General features: G+C 48.0%; 1 protein-coding gene across 2 annotated transcripts in view; it reads left to right on the forward strand.

Annotated features, from left to right (window-relative positions):
- Window positions 1-27,602, forward strand: part of PPP6R1 (protein phosphatase 6 regulatory subunit 1) — a 329,328-nt gene that overhangs the window by 274,294 nt on the left and 27,432 nt on the right. For both annotated transcript variants that reach the window (XM_063942823.1, XM_063942824.1), the window contains 2 exons: window positions 21,850-21,950; window positions 22,597-22,891. In XM_063942823.1, coding sequence (XP_063798893.1) covers window positions 21,850-21,950; window positions 22,597-22,891 — 396 coding nt within the window. The remainder of the gene's footprint in view (window positions 1-21,849; window positions 21,951-22,596; window positions 22,892-27,602) is intronic.

Raw genomic sequence — 27,602 nt, forward strand, 5'->3', positions numbered from 1 at the left:
ACTCCATTTCTGTCAATTTAGCATTCAATATTTAATTTGTGAATAGTTTCCTTATTTGGGAGCCAACAAATACGCCTTCTTATAACTTTTATTAATTTCGGAATCTTTTCCTTCAGAAAACTAAAATCCTGGATTTCTTTATCCAGAGCAGAGCCGGATTAAGGCTATGGGGGGCCCGGGGTGCTTCAAACAAGGGGGCCCCTAACAGAGAGGCAGGGAGATAAACATATATATATATATATATATGGGATGTATTTATGCGACCGGCGATCGGGGGGACCGCCGCTTACAAAACCAACGGCTACATTTCGCTCCCTTCACAATTCCTAGAGTCGGTATGTCGACTAGAAGGGACTATTCCCACTCATATTCCCATAGAGTGGGAATAGAACCTGTGACGAGCTTGCCACTTAGCCCGCCGGGCATTTAAATGCTGAGATCCCACCTTCGGTATGGTGACCGGCGGTCACACAATACCAACATATATATATATATATATATACATATATATACACATATAAAATATATATATATATATCAAAGGCATGGTGTCTGGCTTTCCCCGTGCATGAACAATGCTGCAGCGGTTGCCCACCGGGTGTTGCGCTGGGTGGCCGCACAAATAAATCCACAATTGTCCCAATGGTGCAGCACTCCTGGCGTCTAAGTAATACCACTGTTTTAGGCATAAGTTTGGCAACGTTTCAATGACCTTTATTAGTGTGGCACTTTCATCAATAGTGGTATTACTTAGACACCAGGAGTGCTGCACCATTGGGACACTATGTACATACATACACCTGCATATACAGTATATGTTTACACATGCACACACATATATATATATATATATATATATATATATATAAACACACACGCGCGCGCGCACACACACACACACATATATATATATATATATATATATATATATATATATATATATATACACACACACACACACACATTTACACCTATATATAGACACATACACCTATATATAGACACAGACACATATATATATATATATATATATATATATATATATACACACTTTACCCATACACACATAATTACACACACACACACAACACAAAGCAAAAAATTTCAATTTAACACAGCAGCAGGTAAATAAAAAAACAACAACACACAATACCCCCAGCTTACTTTTTGATCTGCTGCTGCCAGGATCTACAGCTCGCTCCCCCACGCAACCCCTCTGGCTCCACACATCTTCCGTGCAGCCTGCGCGCCCAGCCAGTGACTGAGCCGCAGGCTGCTACTACTTCTCACCCATTGGACAGCTGAGCCGTCGCTCAGCTGTCCCTTACTTCAGGAAGCGCCGGCGCCAGCGCTGTTAGGTTGCCACGGCAACCGACGGGGAGACGCGCGGGGTCCGGGAGGTCAGTGCTGCGGGTCGGATCGCTAACAGAGATCCGATCTGTGGCTGGCGGCGGGGGGGGGCCCTTTCAGAAAGGGGGGCCCGGGGTACATACCCCCTGGGCCCCCCCCTTAATCCGGCTCTGATCCAGAGTTTCCTCGAAATTCTTCATTAGGCCCATCTTAATGTGAAGCAGAGGTAATATTTTATTATGCGGTTTTCTAGCTATCAACACCGGTTTCTCGCTGGCAACTTCTTTGTGATATAGTGATTTTTAGTGTCTCTGCTGTCCCTTAACACAGACAACAGCAGTACTTTGTGAATCCATTTTGCAATCCTAATTGCAGTGCAACTACCTATAAGTGACAAAAAATGTAGTACACATTATGGCGTAAAGCTGGGTACACACGTGTCCAATCCTCGGCAGATCAGTCTGTTTATACTATCTTACTGCACACTTGCTCACACATTCTGCATCCAATCCATGCCTACACACTTGTCCAATTTTTCAGCAGACATCCAATCTGCGTCTGCTGAAACAATCTGCTGAAAAAATACATATGCCTGGGATTTATTAATGATGATGGTGTAATGGTTAGCATTACTGCATCACAGCACTATTGATTCCCACCATGGCCCTAACTGTGTAGAGTTTGTATGTTCTCACCGTGCTTGTGTGGGTTTTTTCCGGGTACTCCAGCTTCTTCCCACAATTCAAAAGTATACTTGTAAGTTAATTGACTTCAAACAAAAATGAACCATAGTATGTAAGTGTGTGTACAGTATGTACAATGGGCAGACTAGATGGGCCAAGTGGTTCTTATCTGCCATTAAATTATATGTAACTTGGTGGGAATTATTAATAACAATGGTGAACGGGGGAGGTTGATGATATTAACTAATGTGAACAATGTTTCCCATATAAAATAAATAAATAGTGGAGTCGCCCCAAAAACTCAATAATCGTCCCTGTACCCCTCAACCTGATCTGATAATGGAAATTAGCGGGATAAACCAGTATGTGGTTCCCCCTATTTTCTGAAACCCAGCACCAGGCTGGACCACCAGGGGTGATAATGCCATAGCAGGATGACACTCAGTTTGGGGTTCTCTTACTATCACATTTACCAGCCCCAAAACTGGTCAGTCCAGAATACCTCTTAAAGGAAGTGGGACCCCCCAAAATAAAATGGCCTCCCCCTGTCAAGATAATGCCCCGCACCCCTGGTGGTAATAGGTGCGGGGTACAAGGTATGTTAATTTTGTTCTTTACAGGTGGCGTACATGCAGGCATTTGAAGAATCACACTTCCTGGCATGACTGGACATTTAAGGGCCCGCTGGCTCTTTTGCTGGCCACCACCTCCCCAGGGCTTGCAGCACATGCAATGTCCTCGTCTTTCATCTTCACCTGGGGGTTGGCAACCTGTAAGCTCTTTTGCATGGCTGCTGTCTTCATCTGGAGGCCGGTGGTCCTGTAAGCAATTTTGCATGGCCGCCACCTGCCAGGAATTCATCTGGTCTCTTTTATCTTCAGGAGCTATCCCTTGCACCTCCTCCGCCATCGTACTGACACACACTTCTTTGCGTTAACTAATAGTAGGCGGCACAAGGGGGTGGCACCATTTACAAAATTCAAGATAGCTGCGGTGAGCCAATCGCAGCTTTGCGCAGCCACCTTGACGTTTTAAAATTATGCGATTTTTAAAACTGGAAACGTAAGCCATAGCATGCTGACTGCCGAACTCTGCACTGATTGTTGTCGGGAACTGGATCTTACACAGCATCAGCGGACGTGCCGGGATCCTTCCGGATCCCACCATGCTGACGGTGTGCAGGGCTGCTGGGACCAGAGTTTGGTCACCTGTTCTGTTCTCACACTCTTAAGTACTAAACACTACTAATCAGAATTATTATAATCTATGTGGAACTACAAGTCTCAGCATGGCAGTACCTCTCATGTTTAGAATTAGGGTGTGCTATCCAGTCCCCTCCCCACACACACACTCACACACTCTCACACACACACACACACACACACACACACACACACACACTATATATTGGTCGGCAGTAGGGACTACAGGTTTTAAAGCATGTTTCTCTAACGTCCTAAGTGGATGCTGGGGACTCCGTAAGGACCATGGGGAATAGCGGCTCCGCAGGAGACTGGGCACATCTAAAGAAAGCTTTAGGACTATTTGGTGTGCACTGGCTCCTCCCCCTATGACCCTCCTTCAAGCCTCAGTTAGATCTTTGTGCCCGAACGAGAAGGGTGCACACTAGGGGCTCTCCTGAGCTTCTTAGTGAAAGTTTTAGTTTAGGTTTTTTATTTTCAGTGAGACCTGCTGGCAACAGGCTCACTGCATCGAGGGACTAAGGGGAGAAGAAGCGAACTCACCTGCGTGCAGAGTGGATTGGGCTTCTTAGGCTACTGGACATTAGCTCCAGAGGGACGATCACAGGCCCAGCTTGGATGGGTCCCAGAGCCGCGCCGCCGGCCCCCTTACAGAGCCAGAAGGCAGAAGAGGTCCGGAAAATCGGCGGCAGAAGACGTCCTGTCTTCAACAAGGTAGCGCACAGCACTGCAGCTGTGCGCCATTGCTCTCAGCACACTTCACACTCCGGTCACTGAGGGTGCAGGGCGCTGGGGGGGGGGCGCCCTGAGACGCAATAAAAACACCTTGGATGGCAAAAAAAATGCATCACATATAGCTCCTGGGGTATATGGATGCATTTAACCCCTGCCAGAATACATAGAAAAACGGGAGATAAGGCCGCCGATAAGGGGGCGGAGCCTATCTCCTCAGCACACTGGCGCCATTTTCCCTCACAGCTCCGTTGGAGGGAAGCTCCCTGGCTCTCCCCTGCAGTCACTACACTACAGAAAGGGTTAAAAAAGAGAGGGGGGCACTAATTAGGCGCAGTATTAACTATACAGCAGCTATAAGGGGAAAAACACTTATATAAGGTTATCCCTGTATATATATAGCGCTCTGGTGTGTGCTGGCAAACTCTCCCTCTGTCTCCCCAAAGGGCTAGTGGGGTCCTGTCCTCTATCAGAGCATTCCCTGTGTGTGTGCTGTATGTCGGTACTTTTGTGTCGACATGTATGAGGAGAAAAATGATGTGGAGACGGAGCAGATTGCCTGTAATAGTGATGTCACCCCCTAGGGGGTCGACACCTGAGTGGATGAACTGTTGGAAGAAATTACGTGACAGTGTCAGCTCTGTATAAAAGACAGTGGTTGACATGAGACAGCCGGCTACTCAGCTTGTGCCTGTCCAGACGTCTCATAGGCCGTCAGGGGCTCTAAAGCGCCCGTTACCTCAGATGGCAGATATAGACGCCGACACGGATACTGACTCCAGTGTCGACGGTGAAGAGACAAATGTGACTTCCAGTAGGGCCACACGTTACATGATTGAGGCAATGAAAAATGTTTTACACATTTCTGATAATACGAGTACCACCAAAAAGGGGTATTATGTTCGGTGAGGAAAAACTACCTGTAGTTTTCCTGAATCTGAGAAATTAAATGAGGTGTGTGATGATGCGTGGGTTTCCCCCGATAACAACTGATAATTTCTAAAATGTTATTGGCATTATATCCTTTCCCGCCAGAGGTTAGGGTGCGTTGGGAAACACCCCCTAGGGTGGATAAAGCGCTCACACGCTTGTAAGGGCTCTACCCTCTCCTGAGATGGCCGCCCTTAAGGATCCTGCTGATAGAAAGCAGGAGGGTATCCTAAAATGTATTTACACACATACTGGTGTTATACTGCGACCAGCAATCGCCTCAGCCTGGATGTGCAGTGCTGGGTTGGCGTGGTCGGATTCCCTGACTGAAAATATTGATACCCTAGATAGGGACAGTATATTTTTGCCTATAGAGCATTTAAAAGATGCATTTCTATATATGCGTGATGCACAACGGAATATTTGCCGACTGGCATCAAGTCTAAGTGCGTTGTCCATTTCTACCAGTAGAGGGTTATGGACACGTCAGTGGTCAGATGATGCGTATTCCAAACGGCATTTGGAAGTATTGCCTTATTAAGGGGAGGAGTTATTTGGGGTCGGTCTTTCAGACCTGGTGGCCACGGCAACAGCTGGGAAATCCACGTTTGTACCCCAGGTCGCCTCTCAACATGAGTAGACGCCGTATTATCAGGCGCAGTCTTTTCGTGGACAAGCGGGCAAAAGGTTCCTCATTTCTGCCCCGTGACAGAGGGAGAGGAAAAAGGCTGCAGAAATCAGCCAGTTCCCAGGAACAGTAGTCCTCTCCCGCCTCTGCCAAGCCCTCAGTATACGCTGGGGCTTTACAAGCAGAATCAGGCACGGTGGGGGGCCCGTCTCAATGAATTTCAGCGCGCAGTGGGCTCACTCGCAAGTAGACCCCTGGATCCTTCAGGTGATATCTCAGGGGTACAAATTAGAATTCGAGACGTCTCCCCCTCGCCGTTTCCTAAAGTCGGCTTTACCGATGTCTCCTTCTGACAGGGAGACAGTTTTGGAAGCCATTCACAAGCTGTATTCCCAGCAGGTGATAATCAAGATACCCCTTCTGCAACAGGGAACGGGGTATTATTCCACATTGTTGTGGTACCGAAGCCGGACGGCTCGGTGAGACCGATTCTAAATCTAAAATCTTTGAACACTTACATACAGAGGTTCAAATTCAAGATTGAGTCACTCAGAGCAGTGATTGCGAACCTGGAAGAAGGGGACTACATGATGTCTCGGGACATCAAGGATGCTTACCTTCATGTCAAAATTTACCCTTCTCACCAAGGGTACCTCAGGTTTATGGTACAGAACTGTCACTATCAGTTCAGACGCTGCCGTATGGATGGTCCACGGCACCCCGGGTCTTTACCAAGGTAATGGCCGAAATGATGATATTCCTTCGAAGGAAGGGAATTTTAGTTATCCCTTACTTGGACAATTCCCTGATAAGGGTAAGATCCAGGGAACAGTTGGAGGTCGGTGTAGCACTATCTCAGGTAGTGTTGCGGCAGCACGATTGGATTCTCAATATTCCAAAATCGCAGCTGGTTCCGACGACTCGTCTTCTGTTCCTAGGGATGATCCTGGACACAGTCCAGAAAAATGTGTTTCTCCCGGAGGAGAAAGCCAGGGAGTTATCCGAGCTAGTCAGGAACCTCCTAAAACCGAGCCAAGTCTCAGTGCATCAATGCACAAGGGTTCTGGGTAAAATGGTGGCTTCCTACGAAGCAATCCCATTCGGCAGATTCCACGCAAGAACTTTCCAGTGGGACCTGCTGGACAAATGGTCCGGGTCGCATCTTCAGATGCATCAGCGGATAACCCTGTCACCAAGGACAAGGGTGTCCCTCCTGTGGTGGTTGCAGAGTGCTCATCTTCTAGAGGGCCGCAGATTCGGCATTCAGGACTGGGTCCTGGTGACCACTGATGCCAGCCTGCGAGGCTGGGGAGCAGTCACACAGGGAAGGAATATCCAGGGCTTATGGTCAAGCCTGGAGACATCACTTCACATAAATATCCTGAAGCTAAGGGACATTTACAATGCTCTAAGCTTAGCAAGACCTCTGCTTCAAGGTCAGCCGGTGTTGATCCAGTCTGACAACATCACGGCAGTCACCCACGTAAACAGACAGGGTGGCACAAGAAGCAGGAGGGCAATGGCAGAAGCTGCAAGGATTCTTCGCTGGGCGGAAAATCATGTGATAGCACTGTCAGCAGTATTCATTCCGGGAGTGGACAACTGGGAAGCAGACTTCCTCAGCACGACCTCCACCCGGGAGAGTGGGGACTTCACCCAGAAGTCTTCCACATGATTAAAAACTCGACAGGTATTGCGCCAGGTCCAGGGACCCTCAGGCAATAGCTGTAGACGCTCTGGTAACACCGTGGGTGTACCAGTCAGGGTATGTGTTCCCTCCTCTGCCTCTCATACCCAAGGTACTGAGATTGATAAGATGGAGAGGAGTAAGCACTATATTCGTGGTTCCGGATTGGCCAAGAAGGACTTGGTAACCGGAACTTCAAGAGATGCTCACGGAGGATCCGTGGCCTCTACCTCTAAGAAGGGACCTGCTCCAGCAAGGACCCTGTCTGTTCCAAGACTTACCGCGGCTGCGTTTGACGGCGTGGCGGTTGAACGCCAGATCCTGAAGGAAAAAAGGCATTCCGGATGAAGTCATCCCTATCCTGATCAAAGCCAGGAAGGATGTAACCGCAAAAACATTATCACCGCAATTGGCGAAAATATGTTGCGTGGTGCGAGGCTAGTAAGGCCCGACGGAGGAAATTCAACTGGGTCGATTCCTACATTTCCTGCAAACAGGAGTGTCTATGGGCCTGAAATTGGGGTCCATTAAGGTTCAAATTTCGGCCCTGTCAATTTTCTTCCAAAAAGAACTAGCTTCAGTCCCTGAAGTTCAGACGTTTGTAAAAGGGGTACTGCATATACAGCCTCCTTTTGTGCCTCCAGTGGCACTTTGGGATCTCAATGTAGTTTTGGGTTCCAAAAGTCACATTGGTTTGAACCACTTAAATCTGTGGAGTTAAAATATCTCACATGGAAAGTGGTCATGCTGTTGGCCCTGGCCTGGGCCAGGCGCGTGTCAGAATTGGCGGCTTTATCCTGAAAAAGCCCTTATCTGATTTTCCATTCGGACAGGGCGGAATTGAGGACTCGTCCTCAGTTTCTCCCTAAGGTGGTTTCAGCGTTTCACCTGAACCAACCTATATTGTGGTGCCTGCGGCTACTAGGGACTTGGAGGACTCCAAGTTGCTAGACGCTGTCAGGGCCCTGAAAATATATGTTTCCAGGACGGCTGGAGTCAGGAAATCTGACTCGTTGTTTATCCTGTATGCACCCAACAAGCTGGGTGCTCCTGCTTCTAAGCAGACTATTGCTCGTTGGATTTGTAGTACAATTCAGCTTGCACATTCTGTGGCAGGCCAGCCACAGCCAAAAATCTGTAAATGCCCACTCCACAAGGAAGGTGGGCTCATCTTGGGCGGCTGCCCAAGGGGTCTCGGCTTTACAACTTTGCCGAGCAGCTACTTGGTCAGGAGCAAATACTACAAAATTGATATCCTGGCTGAGGAGGACCTGGAGTTCTCTCATTTGGTGCTGCAGAGTCATCCGCACTCTCCCGCCCGTTTGGGAGCTTTGGTATAATCCCCATGGTCCTTACGGAGTCCCCAGCATCCACTTAGGACGTTAGAGAAAATAAGAATTTACTTACCGATAATTCTATTTCTCGTAGTCCGTAGTGGATGCTGGGCGCCCATCCCAAGTGCGGATTGTCTGCAATACTGGTACATAGTTATTGTTACCAAAAAATCGGGTTATTGCTGTAGTGAGCCATCTTTTCTAGAGGCTCCTCTGTTATCATGCTGTTAACTGGGTTCAGATCACAAGTTGTACGGTGTGATTGGTGTGGCTGGTATGAGTCTTACCCGGGATTCAAAATCCTTCCTTATTGTGTACGCTCGTCCGGGCACAGTATCCTAACTGAGGCTTGGAGGAGGGTCATAGGGGGAGGAGCCAGTGCACACCAGATAGTCCTAAAGCTTTCTTTAGATGTGCCCAGTCTCCTGCGGAGCCGCTATTCCCCATGGTCCTTACGGAGTCCCCAGCATCCACTACGGACTACGAGAAATAGAATTATCGGTAAGTAAATTCTTATTTTCTCTAACGTCCTAAGGGATACTGGGATGGTAATAGTTATATAGGTGTGGTCCATTGGAGCCATGGCACATTAAAAATTCTTCAGTGTGCTGGCTCCTCCCCTCTATGCCCCTCCTGCAGACTCAGTTTAGAAAAATGTGCCCAAGGAGCCAGGTGCATTCTCTGGAGCTCCAGAGAGTTTTCTTCAAAACTTTTAGTTTGTAATTTTCAGGCAGCACTAGCTGGCACCAGTCTGCCTGCTTCGTGGGACTCAGAGGGGGACCAAACCAACCTCTTGAAGGGTTAATGGTCCGGATCTCCGCTGACAGGACATAGCTCCTGAGGTGGTGTTTCGCATTACTGCGCACTCCAACAGCATGCCGCCGCCACCCCTAACAGAGCTGAAGATGCTGGATTGGTGAGTACAGAAACCATGGTCCCGGGTTACATGGCGGCATAAGGGGTCTGCGGTGCCCACTGCATATACCCACACTGGTGCTGGCACAGAAAAGGGGTTTTAACCCCCTTTTCTCTAACGTCCTAGTGGATGCTGGGGACTCCGTAAGGACCATGGGGAATAGACAGGCTCCGCAGGAGACTGGGCACTCTAAAGAAAGATTTAGTACTACCTGGTGTGCACTGGCTCCTCCCTCTATGCCCCTCCTCCAGACCTCAGTTAGAATCTGTGCCCGGCCAGAGCTGGGTGCTTTTAGTGAGCTCTCCTGAGCTTGCTAATAAGAAAGTATTTTAGTTAGGTTTTTTATTTTCAGAGAGCTTCTGCTGGCAACAGACTCTCTGCTACGAGGGACTGAGGGGAGAGAAGCAAACCTACTAACTGCGGCTAGGTTGCGCTTCTTAGGCTACTGGACACCATTAGCTCCAGAGGGATCGAACACAGGACCTGACCTTGTCGTCCGTTCCCGGAGCCGCGCCGCCGTCCCCCTCGCAGAGCCAGAAGACGGCAGAAGCAAGAAGACATCGAAATCGGCGGCAGAAGACTCCTGTCTTCACATGAGGTAGCGCACAGCACTGCAGCTGTGCGCCATTGCGCCCACACTACCCACACACTCCGGTCACTGTAGGGCGCAGGGGGGGGCGCCCTGGGCAGCAATTAAGATACCTCTTGGCAAAAAGACACATATATACAGCTGGGCACTGTATATATGTACGAGCCCCCGCCATTTTATTACACAGACCCGGGACTGAAGCCCGCCGCTGAGGGGGCGAGACCTTCTTCCTCAGCACTAACCAGCGCCATTTTCTCTTCACAGCTCCGCTGAGAGGAAGCTCCCCAGGCTCTCCCCTGCAATATCAAGGTAGAAAAAGGGTAAAAAGAGAGGGGGGGGGCACATAAATTTAGGCGCAAAATTATCATAAACAGCAGCTACTGGGTAAACACTAAGTTACTGTGTAATCCCTGGGTTATATAGCGCTGGGGTGTGTGCTGGCATACTCTCTCTCTGTCTCCCCAAAAGGCCTTGTGGGGTCCTGTCCTCAATTAGAGCATTCCCTGTGTGTGTGCGGTGTGTCGGTACGTTTGTGTCGACATGCTTGACGAGGACGGTTACGTGGAGGCAGAACAAGTGCAAGTGACTGTGGTGTCTCAACCCGTGTCTGATTCTGCAGCTCAGAGGCCGTCAGGGTCTCAAACGCGCCCACTATCCCAGTTGGTTGACACAGATGTCGACACGGATTCTGACTCCAGTGTCGATGACGATGAGGCAAAGTTGCAGCCTAAAATGACTAAAGCCATCCGATACATGATTATAGCAATGAAGGATGTATTGCACATACCGGAGGAAAACCCTGTCCCTGACAAAAGGGTATATATGTATGGGGAGAAAAAGCAAGAGGTGACTTTTCCCCCTTCACATGAGTTAAATGAATTATGTGAAAAAGCATGGGATTCCCCCGATAAGAAAGTGCTGATTTCCAAAAGGTTGCTTACGGCGTACCCTTACCCGCCAACGGACAGGATGCGCTGGGAATCCTCCCCTAGGGTAGATAAAGCTCTGACACGCTTATCTAAAAAGGTGGCCCTGCCGTCACAGGATACGGCCGCCCTAAAGGATCCTGCAGATAGGAAGCAGGAAAGTATCCTGAAGTCTGTTTATGCACACTCAGGTACTATACTGAGGCCGGCTATTGCGTCGGCCTGGATGTGTAGTGCTGTGGCAGCATGGACAGATAATCTGTCTGAGGAAATGGATATCTTAGACAAGGATACCATTTTACTGACCCTGGGGCATATAAAAGACGCTGTCCTATATATGAGGGATGCCCAGAGGGACATTTGCCTACTGGGCTCTAGAATAAATGCAATGTCAATTTCTGCCAGAAGGGTCCTGTGGACTCGGCAATGGACAGGTGATGCCGACTCCAAAAAGCACATGGAGGTGTTACCTTACAAGGGTGAGGAATTGTTTGGGGACGGTCTCTCGGACCTAGTTTCCACAGCTACGGCTGGGAAGTCAAACTTTTTGCCATATATTCCCTCACAGCCTAAGAAAGCACCGTATTACCAAATGCAGTCCTTTCGATCACAGAGAAGCAAGAAGGTCAGAGGTGCGTCCTTTCTGGCCAGAGGCAGGGGTAGAGGAAAGAAGCTGCACAAAACAGCTAGTTCCCAGGAACAGAAGTCCTCCCCGGCTTCCACTAAATCCACCGCATGACGCTGGGGCTCCACAGGAGCCAGGAGCGGTGGGGGCGCGTCTCCGAAATTTCAGCCACCAGTGGGTTCGCTCACAGGTGGATTCCTGGGCTATACAGATTGTGTCTCAGGGATACAAGCTGGAATTCGAAGTGATGCCCCCTCACCGTTACCTCAAATCGGCCCTGCCAGCTTCCCCCATAGAAAGGGAAGTAGTGTTAGCGGCAATTCACAAGTTATATCTCCAGCAGGTGGTGGTAAAGGTTCCCCTCCTTCAACAAGGAAGAGGATACTATTCCACAATGTTTGTGGTACCGAAACCGGACGGTTCGGTCAGACCCATATTGAATTTAAAATCCCTGAACATTTATCTGAAAAGATTCAAGTTCAAAATGGAATCGCTCAGAGCGGTCATTGCAAGCCTGGAAGAGGGGGATTTTATGGTGTCTCTGGACATCAAGGATGCGTACTTGCATGTCCCCATTTATCCACCTTATCAGGAGTACCTCAGGTTTGTGGTACAGGACTGTCATTACCAATTCCAGACGTTGCCGTTTGGCCTGTCCACGGCACCGAGAATATTTACCAAGGTGATGGCGGAAATGATGGTGCTCCTTCGGAAGCAAGGGGTTACAATTATCCCATACTTGGACGATCTCCTCATAAAGGCGAGGTCCAGGGAGCGGTTGCTGATCAGCGTAGCACTCTCTCAGGAAGTGTTGCAACATCACGGCTGGATTCTGAATATTCCAAAGTCGCAGCTGATTCCTACAACGCGTCTGCCCTTCCTGGGCATGATTCTGGACACAAACCAGAAAAGGGTGTTTCTCCCGGAGGAGAAGGCTCAGGAGCTCGTGACTCTGGTCAGAGGCCTCCTAAAACCAAAACAGGTATCGGTGCATCACTGCACGCGTGTCCTGGGAAAGATGGTGGCGTCATACGAAGCCATTCCCTTCGGCAGGTTCCATGCGAGGATCTTTCAGTGGGATCTGTTGGACAAGTGGACCGGATCGCATCTTCAGATGCATCGGCTGATCACCCTGTCCCCCAGGGCCAGGGTGTCTCTTCTGTGGTGGCTGCAAAGTGCTCACCTCCTCGAGGGCCGCAGGTTCGGCATACAGGACTGGGTCCTGGTGACCACGGATGCAAGCCTCCGAGGATGGGGGGCAGTCACTCAAGGCAGAAACTTCCAGGGGCTGTGGTCAAGTCAGGAGACTTGTCTGCACATCAATATCCTGGAACTAAGGGCCGTATACAACGCCCTGAGTCAAGCGGAGCCTCTGCTTCAAAACCAGCCAGTGCTGATTCAGTCAGACAACATCACGGCAGTGGCCCATGTAAACCGCCAGGGCGGCACAAGAAGCAGGGTGGCAATGGCAGAAGCCACCAGGATTCTTCGTTGGGCGGAGAATCACGTACTAGCACTGTCAGCAGTGTTCATTCCGGGAGTGGACAACTGGGAAGCAGACTTCCTCAGCAGGCACGACCTCAAATATTGCGCCAGGTCAAGGGACCCTCAGGCGATAGCTGTGGACACACTAGCAACACCGTGGGTGTTCCAGTCGGTCTATGTGTTTCCTCCTCTTCCTCTCATACCAAGGGTGCTGAGAATTGTAAGAAAAAGAGGAGTGAGAACAATACTCATTGTTCCGGATTGGCCAAGAAGGACTTGGTACCCGGAATTGCAAGAAATGCTGACAGAGGACCCGTGGCCTCTGCCTCTCAGACAGGACCTGTTACAACAAGGGCCCTGTCTGTTCCAAGACTTAACGCGGCTGCGTTTGACGGCATGGCGGTTGAACGCCGGATCCTAGCGGAAAAAGGCAATCCGGATGAAGTTATTCCTACGCTGATAAAGGCTAGGAAGGATGTGACAGCAAAGCATTATCACCGTATATGGCGAAAATATGTTGCTTGGTGTTAGGCCAGGAAGGCCCCTACAGAGAAATTCCAGCTGGGTCGATTCCTGCACTTCCTACAGTCAGAAGTGACTATGGGCCTGAAATTAGGGTCCATAAAGGTCCAGATTTCGGCCCTCTCCATTTTCTTCCAAAAAGAACTGGCTTCACTGCCTGAGGTTCAGACGTTTGTTAAGGGAGTGCTGCATATTCAGCCCCCTTTTGTGCCACCAGTGGCACCTTGGGATCTTAACGTGGTGTTGAGTTTCCTGAAATCCCACTGGTGTGAGCCACTTAAGACCGTGGAGCTAAAGTATCTCACGTGGAAAGTGGTCATGCTGTTGGCCTTAGCTTCGGCTAGGCGTGTGTCAGATTTGGCGGCTTTGTCATGTAAAAGCCCCTATCTGGTTTTCCATATGGATAGGGCAGAATTGCGGACTCGTCCGCAATTTCTGCCAAAGGTGGTGTCATCCTTTCATTTAAACCAACCTATTGTGGTGCCGGCGGCTACTGGTGACTTGGAGGATTCCAAGTTGCTTGACGTAGTCCGGGCTTTGAAGATTTATGTGACCAGAATGGCTGGAGTCAGGAAGACTGACTCGCTGTTTGTCCTGTATGCATCCAAACGATTCAGCAGGCTCATTCTGCGGCTGGGTTGCCGCATCCAAAATCAGTGAAAGCCCATTCCACGAGAAAGGTGGGCTCTTCTTGGACGGCTGCCCGAGGGGTCTCGGCATTACAGCTTTGCTGAGCTGCTACTTGGTCGGGTTCAAACACATTTGCAAAGTTCTACAAGTTTGATACCCTGGCTGAGGAGGACCTTGAGTTTGCCCATTCGGTGCTGCAGAGTCATCCGCACTCTCCCGCCCGTTTGGGAGCTTTGGTATAATCCCCATGGTCCTTACGGAGTTCCTAGCATCCACTAGGACGTTAGAGAAAATAAGATTTTACTCACCGGTAAATCTATTTCTCGTAGTCCGTAGTGGATGCTGGGCGCCCGTCCCAAGTGCGGACTTTCTGCAATACGTGTATATAGTTATTGCTTAACAAAGGGTTATGGTTATGTAGCATCAGTTGAGTGATGCTTGTTTGTTGTTCATACTGTTAACTGGGTAAGTTTATCACGAGTTATACGGTGTGATTGGTGTGGCTGGTATGAGTCTTAACCCTGGTTTCCAAAATCCTTTCCTTGTAATGTCAGCTCTTCCGGGCACAGTTTCCTTAACTGAGGTCTGGAGGAGGGGCATAGAGGGAGGAGCCAGTGCACACCAGGTAGTACTAAATCTTTCTTTAGAGTGCCCAGTCTCCTGCGGAGCCCGTCTATTCCCCATGGTCCTTACGGAGTCCCCAGCATCCACTACGGACTACGAGAAATAGATTTACTGGTCAGTAAAATCTTATTTTCTGTAAAATTGGAGTAATTGCCAGTATAATCTATGCAGGGACTGCGCGCCATTGAGGGGGTGGGGCTTCCCAGAGAGCGGAACCAGCAGCTCAGGGGCTCCATTTCCTGCTGCATCATACTACAGGCTGCATGCAGGGAAGCGCTGCACCCCCAAGGACCCTCAAAAAACATATACTCGTATCTGGGGGTTTTATAGAGAGTGGGAAGCAAAAACATATATATATATATATATCAGGAAAAAGACGTGGCACTCAAGGCATATAAAGCTTGACGACAGTGGGGTGTCCACTGAAACGTTGTTAACCACATCTGTGTGTGCAACTTTTGTGTTATGCCTTGAGTGCCACGTCTTTTTCCTGGTTTATTCAAGACGTTCTACGGGGGCACTGGCGTTTTGTGAACATGCTGCATGGAGTGCCTTACCTCTCTCGGTTATATATATATATATATATATATATATATATATATATATGTGTGTGTGTATATATATATATACACTAATTACCTTATTAAGGCTCTAGTTTTCTGCCCAGCAAAGCACTGCTTTCGCTGATAGAGGCAGCGGTGTGCTGGTTCTCTCCCTCTCTTGTTTCTCTCCATCCAGGTTGTACATTAGGTTACTGTGTATATTTCACTACTCCTGTGTGTGCTCTGCTGTATGAACATGTCTGCCAAGAAAGTTATTTGTCAGTCTTGTAACACAAAGTTTTCCCCCACTCCAGGCGGGTCTCTGCTGTGTATTCAGTGCAATCTCCCTTCACAGGGAGGCAGCACACAAGAGCCAGAATGGCTGGATTCAATAAAAGGAATGATGTCTAACATATCCTCTGAACTGGCTACTGCCAGGCACGAAAGACAATCTATGGTTGATTTTCTGACTCGTACTTCTGATCTCAGACCTGCCTCTCAGCCCTTTCTGCTGGTTTCTCAGAAACGTACACTGCCCATGTGCTCCAGTCTGACTCTGATAATGAGATGCCAGAATTCGAGGAAGTGGAAGTTGAGGTGGTTAAAGGAGACTATACTCTGTCTCAGGGTGTGGAAGCCCTTATATATTCTATTAGGGAGGTCCTGAATATCCCTGATAAAGAGGCAGAACCTGAAGAGGAGTCATTTTTAATATAAACAAAAATCTACTGCCACCTTTCTTGTCTCTATGGAGTTAAACACACTCTTTAAAGAGGCGTGGGTTAATCCTAACAAGACATTTTAAACTCCTTCCCTTTCCCACTGAGGATAGGAAATCCTTCACCTGTGGATACCTCAGTGTCCAGGTTGTCACGTAAGATTGTGCTGCCTGTACCTGGTTCTCTATCTCCTTAAAAGACCCTGCTGATCGTAAGACTGAGCCTACGCTCAAATACATTTACACTGCAGTGGGTATAGCACAGAGACCCACCATTGTTTGTGGTTGGATCACAAGGGCCATTGTTAAATTGTCTGGTAACATAATAGAGGTTTTTGATACCTTGCCTCAGAATGAGCTGCTAACACTCCTGCAACATATTCAAGATTCGGTTAACTTCATGAGTGAGGCATTTAAGGAGATTGGCATTATCAACTCACTGCTATGGCTCTGTCGGCGCGCAGGGCTCTGTCTCTGCGACAGTGGACGGCGGACACCAATTTCAAAAAGGGTGTTGAAAAACCTTCCTTTCACGGGAGAGGCTTTGTTTGGTGAGGAACTGAACAAGTGGATTTCACAAGCAGCTGCCGTCAGCGGCTCCTCCAGCCAGATGTGCCTATGCCGGCCCTTCTCACCAGTCCTTTCGTGTGGCCAGATTTAGAGGCAGAGGTGCTTCCAACGCAGCTCGAGGAAACCGAGATAGAGCACGTCGGCCAGCGGCCGCTGGTTCCCTGGAACAGAGTTCAGGCTCTGCCTCTACCAAGCCCTCCGCTTGACGGTTGGCCCCGGCCTCAAGGGGAAGTTCAGGTGGGTGCTTGCCTCAAATATTTCAGCCATGTTTGGGTGGAATCCTGCTAGGAGTCTTGGGTGAGAGACCTTGTCTACCAAGGATACTGGTTGGAGTTTCAACAGCTCCCTCCTCAGATTCTTCAGGTCAGGCTTACCAGCTTCACCTGTGTCTAAGGTTGGGTGTGGTTTATCAAATCGACAGTATCTAGGTCGACAGTCACTAGGTCGACAGTCACTAGGTCGACATGGATGGAAGGTCGACAGGGTTTCTAGGTCGACATGTGCTAGGTCGACAGGTCTAAAGGTCGACATGAGAATTTTTTTATTTTATTTTTTGTGTCGTTTTCTTCGTAGAGTGACCGGGATCCCAAATTAGTGCACCGCGTCCCCTCGCATGGCTCGCCATGCTTCGGGCATGGTGCCTTCGCTCCGCTACCGCTTCGCTCGGCACAGATTACCGTTCCACTCGTAGTCCACGTGGATCGTTAAGTATGAAAAAATAAAAAAAATAAAAATGTGAAAAACTCATGTCGACCTTTAGACCTGTCGACCTAGCACCCCTGTAGACAGTCCATCCATGTCGACCTAGTGACTGTCGACCTATAGTGGTCGACCTAAACATTGTCGACCTAGATACTGTCGATCTTCAGACCGGATCCCTCCAAGGTTACCTTGCTAGAAGCCATCCAACGACTGTTGCCAATGCAGGTCATTGTTCCAGTTCCCCTTCTACTCAGAAACGAGGACTTTTATTCCAGCCTGTTCATGGTACCGAAGCTGGAAGGCTCGGCTCAGCCAATCTTGAACCTCATATCGCTGAACCCATACCTAATGATATTCATGTTCAAGATGGAATTTCTCAGCAGTGATTTCAGGCCTGGAAGAGGGGGAGTTCCTGGTATCCCTGGATATCAAGGATGCGTACCTTCACATCCCAATATGGCCGCCTCATCAGGCTTATCTCAGGTTTGCACTAAAGGAAGATCACTTCCAGTTCCGGGCCCTACCCTTTGGCCTATCCACGGCTCCACGGGTGTTCACAAAGCTGATGGCAGAGATGATGCTACAACTCTGCGTAAGGGGTGTGAACATCGTTCCATACTTGGACAATCTCCTCATAAAGGCTGTGTCCGAAGCTTGGTTGTTAGAAAGCATCGCCCTGACTACACGGCTTCTGACGGATCACGGGTGGATTCTCAATCTGCAGAAATCATACCTGGTACCATCACAGAGACTGCAGTTCTTGGGGATGATCCTGGACACGGTGTCTCAGAAGGTGTTCCTTCCTATGAACAAGGCCTTGACAATTCAAACAATGGTGCGCTTTGTTCCGAAACCTCCGAAAATCTCGGTGCATCTCTGCATCCGGTTGTAGGGCAAGATGGTAACCTCATACGAGGCAATCCAGTACGGAAGATTCTATGCCTGTACTTTCCAGCTGGATCTGCTGAACAAATGGTCCGGCTCACACCTGCACTTGCACCAGAGGATATCACTGTCACCAAAAGCAAGGATTTCCCTGTTATGGTGGTTACAGAACCCCCACCTGGTAGAGGGTCGACACTTCGGAACTCAGGCTTGGATTCTATTGACAACGGATGTGAGCCTCTGCTATTGAGGTGCTGTCACCCAGGGGGCTAAGTTTCAGGGAAGGTGGTCGCCTCAAGAGACCTCTCTTCCGATAAACATTCTGGAACTCAGGGCGATTTACAATGCCCTTCTACATGCTACTTCTCTCCTCCAACATCAGGCCATACAGGTCCAGTCAGACAACTCCACGGCAGTGGCATATATAAACAAAGAGGAACAAAAAGCAGAGCCGCAATGCGAGAGGTGTCCAGGATACTCCTCTGGGCGGAACGCAACACCAGGGCCATGTCGGCCATCTTCATTCCAGGAGTGGACAACTGGGAAGCAGACTTCCTCAGCAGGCACGACCTACACCCGGGGGAGTGAGGCCTTCAGCCGCAGGTGTTTCAGCTGTTGGTACAACAGTGGAGCTGCCCGCTGATTGCCATGATGGCTTCTCGACTCAACAAGAAGCTGCGTCTGTCATGCTCCAGGACAAGGGATCCGCAGGCTGCAGCGGTGGATGCTCTGACGGCGCCGTGGATTTACCAGTTCATCTATCTGTTCCCTCCAATTCCTCTCATTCCCAGGGTCTTAAAGAGACTAAAAGGGAAAATGTTCAGGCAGTTCTGATTGCCCCAGATTTGCCTCGCCGGCCTGGTATGCGGACCTCCGGGCCATGTCCCTCAAAGAGCCCTGGCCTCTGCTGCTTCAAAAGGACCTTCTACTGCAAGGTCCGTTCGTCTATCAAGACTTACCGCATCTACGTTTGATGGCATGGCGGTTGAAAGGGAGATCTTAGCCCGAAAAGGCCTTCCCGCCAAGGTTATCTCGACTATGGTCCAGGTTAGGAAGGTGGTCACATCTAAGCATTACCACCGCATCTGTAAGAATTATGTCTCCTGGTGTGAGAGTCGACAGTGCTCCACTGTAGATTTTCATCTGGGCAGGTTCTTGCTCTTCCTGCAAGCCAGTGTGGGTATGGACCTTCGTTTAGGATCCATTAAGGTCCAGATCTTGGCCCTGTCTATTTTCTTCCAGAAACAGTTCGCTGTTCTTCCGGAAGTACAGACATTCTTGAAATGAGTCTTTCGGATTCAGCCACCCTTTATGCCTCCCACGGCACTGTGGGATCTCAATTTGGTCCTGAATTTTCTCCAATATTGATGGTTTGAACCATTACACCAGGTGGACATGAAATACTTGACTTGGAAGACTGTTATGTTGTTGGCCTTGGCCTCAGTGAGGCGTGTTTCAGAATTGGGGGCCTTATCCTGTAAGAGCCCTTATCTGGTGTTTCACGAGGATAGAGCGGAGCTCAGGACTCGTCCGCAGTTTCTGCCTAAGGTTGTGTCGGCATTTCACATCAACCAGCCGATAATGTGTTGTCTGACAAGTCATTTCCTCAAAATCCTTGGATGTTGTTTGGGCTTTGAAGGTGTATGTCAATAGAACTGCTAGTTACCGGAAATCTGATTCACTGTTTGTTCTCTATGACGCTACGAATTTTGTCTGTCCTGCTTCGAAACAGTAGATTGCTCATTGGATCCAGATGACTATCCAACATGCTTACTCTTCGGCAGTCTTGCTGCTGCCGAATTCTGTTCGGGCCCACTCCACAAGGTCGGTGGATTCTTCCTGGGCGGCTGCCCGTGGTGTTTCAGCTTTGCAGTTGTGCCGAGCTGATACTTGGTCTGGTTCGAACACTTTTATAAAGTTATACAGGTTCGGTACCTGGGCTACTGAGGACCTTCAGTTTGGTCGCTCGGTTTTGCAGGGGTCTAAATACTCTCCCTCTTGTTCTGGGCGCTTTTGGACATCCCCATGGTAACTATTACCATTCCAGTATCCCTAGGATGTTAGAGAAAATAGGAATTTGATACCTACCGGTAATTCCTTTCTCCTAGTCTGTAGGGGATACTGGGGCCCCGCCTCTGTGCTTCAAATTTTCCTGCAAGAGTTGTTCTTGTGTGTTTATTGTTTGGGTCTGCTGATGCTGTCCCTGTTTTCAAGTTGTGGTTAGCGTTGCTTTCCTCTTGTTATGTTGTGTGCTGGTTCGTATCTCGCCACTTTTTCTTATCTGTTTTCCTCCTCTCAAAGTATGTCCGTGTCCTCGGGAAGAGTTTTCCTAGACTGAGTCTGCAGGAGGGGCATAGAGGAGAGGAGCCAGCACACTGAAGAATTTTTAAAGTGCCATGGCTCCAATGGACCCATCTATATAACTATTACCATCCCAGTATCCCCTACAGACTAGGAGAAAATGAATTACCGGTAGGTATCAAATTCCTATTAACCAGGAGAACCAACAGGTGACCAATATCTGGTGTAGGCTCATTTGGCGGAGGGTACACACACTTGTCCAATGTTGGACAAACCTGTTGGTTGGAAGTCAACACTATCAAGGACTGGACAAGTGTGTACCCAGTTTAACACTGCTTTTAGCCTAAACACTCACTAGTATTATGCTGAACACCAAACTCAGGGCCTTAGTCAGAGTTCTTAGCAAACCAAAAAAGCACACTAATGGGCCAAACCATGTTGCACTGCAGGTGGGGTAGATGTACAGTAACGTGCAGAGAGATTTAGATTTGGGTGGGGCTTGTTCAAACTGAAAACTAAATTGCAGTTTAAAAATAAAGCAGCCTGTATTTACCCTGCACACAAAAAGCAATATAACCCACCCAAATCGAAATCTCTCTGCACATGAGATGGCGATGGTGTAGCATTAGAGTAGGTCAGGAGGTCATCCTGATGGATAAGTGGAAGACCAAAACACCAAATAGATCTAGAATAAGGAGACTTTTAGCAACCTGCAGTTACAGTTGTTGATCGTGAAATTCTTAGATTGAGGCACTGTTGTACCAGAGAAAAAGAAAACATTAATCAGTTCTTAAAGGAGCACAACGTATTTAAAATGTACAGATATGCCTGTATACATATGAGGCTAATATAATATGTAAAAATGAAAAGTACATAGCATTTTGGCGTAGGTTAGTCTACATCAAGAAATTGTAATATATATACATTAACATAATAGTTGCCGCCATACTGCGGTTATGTTTTCCAATATAATAGTGCCCCTGTGACTAAATCAAGAAACATTTAGATCCTTCTTACGTTTCCTTGTAGGATGCATACTAATTGTTATTAGTTACTGTGGCAGTATAATATAATGTATTTCTTGGCTGGAGACATTTTTTCTCATTTTCAGCTGATCAAGTATTTAGCAATATGTGGTATAGGAGCAGGCATTAGCAAAGATTATAGCTTACGTGATCATTCATTATATGTGTGTGTTTTACATGGAGGAAATGTATACATTAATTGGTTATTGTAATATATAACACATTCTTTTGATTTCTCTCAAGTTCCCAAACAGCAGCCCATGTGGAAGCACGTGCAGAACCAGAGAAGCGTCCATCACAACAAGTAAATAATGGCAGTGAAGTTGATGAATCTGTTAAGGAAGGTGAGTTTATATTGCGGTGGATTGTTTTATAAAGAATCCTCGCCATCTTTTAACAAATTACAATTCAATATGTTAATATTATATATGATTCTTATATAGTGATCTCATAAATTGAAAGTGTTTAGGCTAAAATAGACTAGAACATTTTTTTGATTTGGATTATCGCAGATTCAGCCATCCTTAGTTGGCTGTTGATGGGTTATTTATATTTTTTTAGCAGATTATATAATACGTTGTGCTTCTCCTGCTTTAAGGTGAAAGTTAGGGTTCAGGTTATTTTTAGGCAGAGGCATATAATTTTTAAAAAAATTAAAGGAAATTAAATTGTATACTGCTGAACCCTACAGAAAAGACTGCCCATTTTATGAATTTGAATTCCCCCGCCTACTCTCTGACACAGACATCTTGCTGCAACAGAGATTACTAATTTTTCCTTGGTTGCCGAAGAGATATTCCAAGAAGATTAGAAATATTTGGCTACTTTTTATATATGGTGATTTGCACAACTGGGCATTGTGACAGTATATATCCCTGATTTGAATTTCTCCCCCCCCCCCTAATATGTATCACTACTTCTTACATATGATGGTTACTAACTGATTTGCATATTTTGATGTTTGTTTGTTTGTTTTAATCCCCTGACCAGAAACCACGAGAACCTCAGCCACACTGGGTGATGCCCAGGAAAGTATAGCAGCCACATTGGGTGACGTCCAGGAAAGTATAGCAGCTACATTGGATGAAGACCAGGCAAATATATCAGCCACACTGGGTGATGCCCAGGAAAGTATAGCTACCCCACAGTGTTCTTCTGCGGAAACGGGAATATTAGCAGACTCTTCCAGTGTTGGATCTGGTGACGGTACCGTGTGCAGTGTGACTTTGAATGGTGAACCTGAAGAAGCTATGACACAGGATGAAACTTTGACACAAGATAACAGGTATTGTTCTGTGATGTGATAACATTTGTTTAACCACTTAACTGGCTAATATTTTTTCCAAAAACGCCTAATTTGTTTTTATGGGTTTTTTTTTTTTATGACTGAATTAGGTTAAGAATATTTATTTGAATCCTATACGATTTTAAAATGTAAAGAAAAAAAATCTTTACAAACATCGATGGCTGATCTAACGGACCATCGCAAAAAAATCTCTTCCAGCAGCCCTATTAGATGCAACTGTCAGGGAAAGCTCAGCCTGGTGTGGTCATAGCTGATGTGATCTTACCAGGCAAGTGGTAAACATAAAGGGTACCTTATTAAAGAGTTATAAACCAAAACTCCATTGAGCATTCAAAAAGGTGATAGAGAACACTATTTAAAACGCCAGGCATGTGTTTATTAATTTATCATGCAGTATACACTACCAATCAAAGTTTTGTAACACCCCCATTTTTCTAGTTTTTATTGCAGTTCTAGCAGTTCAGTGAATAACCTGAAATGCTACAAAGGTAAGCAGTAAACTGCTAGAGCGTAACAAAAAAAAAATTGGGGTTAGCAAGGCCTCTTTCAGGGAAAAAGTAATGGGTAAAGACCTTACAGCTCTTCTCCCGAAAAGAAAAAGAGGCTTGCCTCGACCATGGAGCACTGCCAGTGGACTACTGAAGAAGGTCTTATTTTTTTATGGTCTGATAAAATCTTTGGTTCATTACAGAGATTTTAGATTTTTTGCTAGTACCTGCTGGTGTGAATAATGCCAAAATGTAAAAGGACATTTTTCTCTTACGTCCTAGAGGATACTGCGGTCCACATTAGTACCATGGGATATAGACTGATCCACTAGGAACCTTGGGCACTTTAAGAAATCAATAGTGTGCACTGGCTCCTCCCTCTATGCCCCTACTACCAGACTCAGTTTAGAAAATGTACCCGGAGGAGCCGGTCACGCTTAGGGAAGCTTCTGAAGAGTTTTCTGCATTTATTTTCTGTTCGTTTTCAGGCAAGTCTGGTTGGCATCAGACTGCCTGCTTCGCGGGACTTAGTGGGGGGAACGGCCCAACCTCCTTTAGGGTTAATGGTCCCATTCCCCGCTGACAGGATATAGCTCCTGAGGGACCTATTCACAAGCCCCACCACGGCGAGCGTACGGTCCCGCAGCACGCCGCCACCCCTAACAAAGCCAGAAGTAAGAAGAGTGGCGAGTAGGTGGCCGGCGTTCTGGTCAGCGGGTCGCTGGCTGAAATGGCGGCATCAGGGTGTGGAGCGCAGCGCTGACATGCAGGCTGCGTCTCCAAGCTCAGTACATCATGCTATTTGTGTGTGTGTTCCGCTGTGAGGGGCGAGCTGAGCTTTTTTCCACTGTACCCTACACTGGCAAACAGCTTACAGGGGTTCTAACCCGCTGTAAGCCTTACAGACACCTCAGCCAGTAAAAAAAAAACTGGAAGCCAGTCGCCGTTACGGGGCGGGGCTTCACTATGAGCGGATCCAGCGGCTCACCAGTGCCATTTTCCCTCTGCAGCTTACACTGACAGGACTCACAGGGAAGCTCAGCTCCTCTACAAAGACTCCACGTCTCCTCAGCGGTACCAGGGGGTCTTAGTAAGGGGAAGGAGCGGTGTTAAAATACTAAGCCCTACAAAGGAGCTTAGTCTGCGACCCAGCTGAGTTTGACTTAGCTAGATGGGCACGGTGTGGCTTTCTCCATCTTCTCTGTCTCCCTGCGGGCTCTGTGTGGGTTTACTGTGTTTTTACCTCTTCTGTGTGTGTTTGTCCCTTCACATTGCAATGTCAAAGGAGTGTGTTTGCTGCACAGCGGAGTCTCTATTCTCCCCGGAGAAATCACACATAAGATAGTACACATTCTCAGGCTAGTGGGTCCGAACCCGCATGGTTAGATTCCCTTAAAGGGATGATCTCAAATATTTCTAATATGTTATCACATAATAAGAAAGAGACTCAATACTTAAGACAGTCTGTGGATGACCTGATGACTAGAAATTCAGTTCCTATTCTAGCGTCAAAGACCCCTGCCATTTGTCCACAAAAGCGTACTCTGGCCCAGATCCTGCAGGCTGACACTGATGATGACGTATCAGACACAGAGGAGGGTGAAGTGGAATCGAGTGGGGGGGGATGCAGCCCTGTCACAAGGAATACAGGCCCTGATAGAAGCTATTAGAGAAGTCCTGCACATTCCTGACAAGGTGGCGGAGGTGGATGAGGAATCTTATTTTAATGTAAAAAAGGAATCCTCTGCTACTTTTCCTTCATCTAAGGAGTTAAATTTCCTGTTTCCAGAAATTTGGGTTAATCTGGATAAGAAGTTTCAGATCCCTAAAAGGTTACTCACATCCTTCCCGTTTCCTCAGGAGGATAGGAAAATGTGGGAAAATCCACCGAATTATTGACTCATTGGTGTCTCGGTTGTCACGTAAGATTGTGTTACCTGTCCCTGGGACAGCCTCCTTAAAGGACACGGCTGACCGCAAAATTGAGATCGCTCTGAAATCCCTGTACACGGCAGCTGGGGTGGCCCATAGACCCACTATTGCTTGTGCGTGGATCACTAGGGCCATTGCAAAATGGTCAGGTAATCTAATTGATGGGCTAGATTCCTTATCCAGGGGGGAGATTGTTTTACTCCTACAGCATATACAGGACTCTGCTAATTTTATGGTGGAGGCCATAAAAGAAATTGGTTTGCTCAACGCACGCGTCACTGCCTTGGCAGTGTCAGCACGCAGGGGCTTGTGGCTGCGCCAGTGGACTGCGGATTCTAGGAAAGGCCCTTTTTGGAGATGAACTGGATACGTGGATATCCAAGGCTACGGCAGGTAAGTCTACATACCTTCCTTACGCATCTCCCCCAGCTAGGAAAACATACTCTGCTCCAACTCTGCTTTCCTTTCGGACAGCGGAGGCCGTTTAAGGCATTTCAGTCACATCTGGGCAACATCATGCCAGGATCTCTGGGTCAAAGATCTTATTGCCCAGGGCAGACTGGAGTTTCAGGAACTCCCACCTCACCGATTCTTAAAATCAGGCTTGCCAGCTTCTCAAGACGCAAGTATGACTTCACAGGCAGCAATTCAAAAACTGGTACAGACTCTGGTCCATTTCAGTTGCAAAACAAGGGTTATTATTCCAACCTGTTTGTAGTACCGAAACCGGACGGTTCGGTAAGGCCCATTTTAAGCCTCAAGACACTGAACCCATATTTACGGGTGTTCAAATTGAAGATGGAGTCTCTGAGAGCGGTGATCTCCGGTCTGGAGGAAGGGGAATTCTTGGTGTGTCTGGATATCAAGGTTGCGTACCTTCATATCCCAATCTGGCCGCCTCATCAGGCTTGTCTGAGGTTTGCATTACAGGACTGTCTCACTACCGGTTCCAGGCCCTGCCATTTGGCCTCTCCACGGCGCCGAGGGTGTTCACCAAGGTAAAGGCAGAGATGATGTTTCTCCTCCGCAAAAAGGGAGTGAACATTATCCCGTACCTGGATGATCTGCTGATAAAAGCACCATCCAGGGAGCGGTTGTTGGACAACATTGCCCTCTCAACTCGACGACTACGGGATCACGAGTGGAATCTGAACCTACCAAAATCTCACCTGGAACCAACACGGAGGCTTCCGTTCCTGGGGATGATACTGGATACGGAGGTACAGCAGGCATTCCATCCATTGGAAAAGGCATTGGTAATCCAGTCAATGGTGTGGGACGTTCTAAAACCGACCCGGATATCAGTGCATCTATGCATTCGCCTCCTGTGGAAGATGGTAGCATCTTAGGAGGCACTGCAGTACAGAAGGTTTCACGCAAGTCCCTTCCAGCTGGATCTGTTGGACAAATGGTCTGGATCGCATCTTCACATGCACCAGAGGATCCGTCTGTCGCCAAAAGCCAGGATTTCTCTTCTGTGGTGGCTTCAGACTTCTCACCTGACCGAGGGCCGAAGGTTCGTGATTCAAAATTGGATTCTGCAAACCACAGACGCAAGCCTCAGAGGTTGGGGAGCAGTCACCTAAGGGGAACAGTTCCAAGGAAATTGGTCAAGTCAGGAAACCATCCTTCAAACCAACATTCTGGAACTAAGGGCCATATACAATGCCCTTCTACAGGCATCACATCAGGTTCAGTCGGACAATGTGACTGCGGTAACATACATAAACCGACAGGGAGGAACGAAGAGCAGAGCAGCAATGTCAGAGGTGACAAGAATTCTCCTCTGAGCAGAAAGAAACGCTGTAACGTTGTCAGCGGTCTTCATTTCGGGAGTAGACAACTGGGAAGCAGACTTCCCCAGCAGTCACGACCTCCATCCAGGAGAGTGGGGCCTTCACCCGGAGGTGTTTGTGTGCTTGACACGTCGGTGGGGAATGCCACAAATCGACATGATGGCCTCTCGTCTCAACAAGAAGCTCAAGCGGTTTTGTTCCAGGTCGAGAGACCCACAAGCAGTGGCGCTGGACGCTCTGGTGACTCCATGGGTCTATCAGATGGTGTACGTGTTTCCACCACTTCAATTCCAAAAATTCTCAAAAGAATAAAAAGGGAAAAGGTTCAAACAATTCTCATTGCTCCGGACTGGCCACGAAGGGCCTGGTACGCGGATCTACTGGAGATGCTCCTAGAGGACCCGTGGCCTCTAGCTCTTCGCGAGGATCTTCTACAACAGGGGCCGTTCGTCTGTTAAGACTTACCACGGCTAC

Source organism: Pseudophryne corroboree, chromosome 10, assembly GCF_028390025.1.
Source record: "Pseudophryne corroboree isolate aPseCor3 chromosome 10, aPseCor3.hap2, whole genome shotgun sequence".
Lineage (NCBI taxonomy): Eukaryota > Metazoa > Chordata > Amphibia > Anura > Myobatrachidae > Pseudophryne > Pseudophryne corroboree.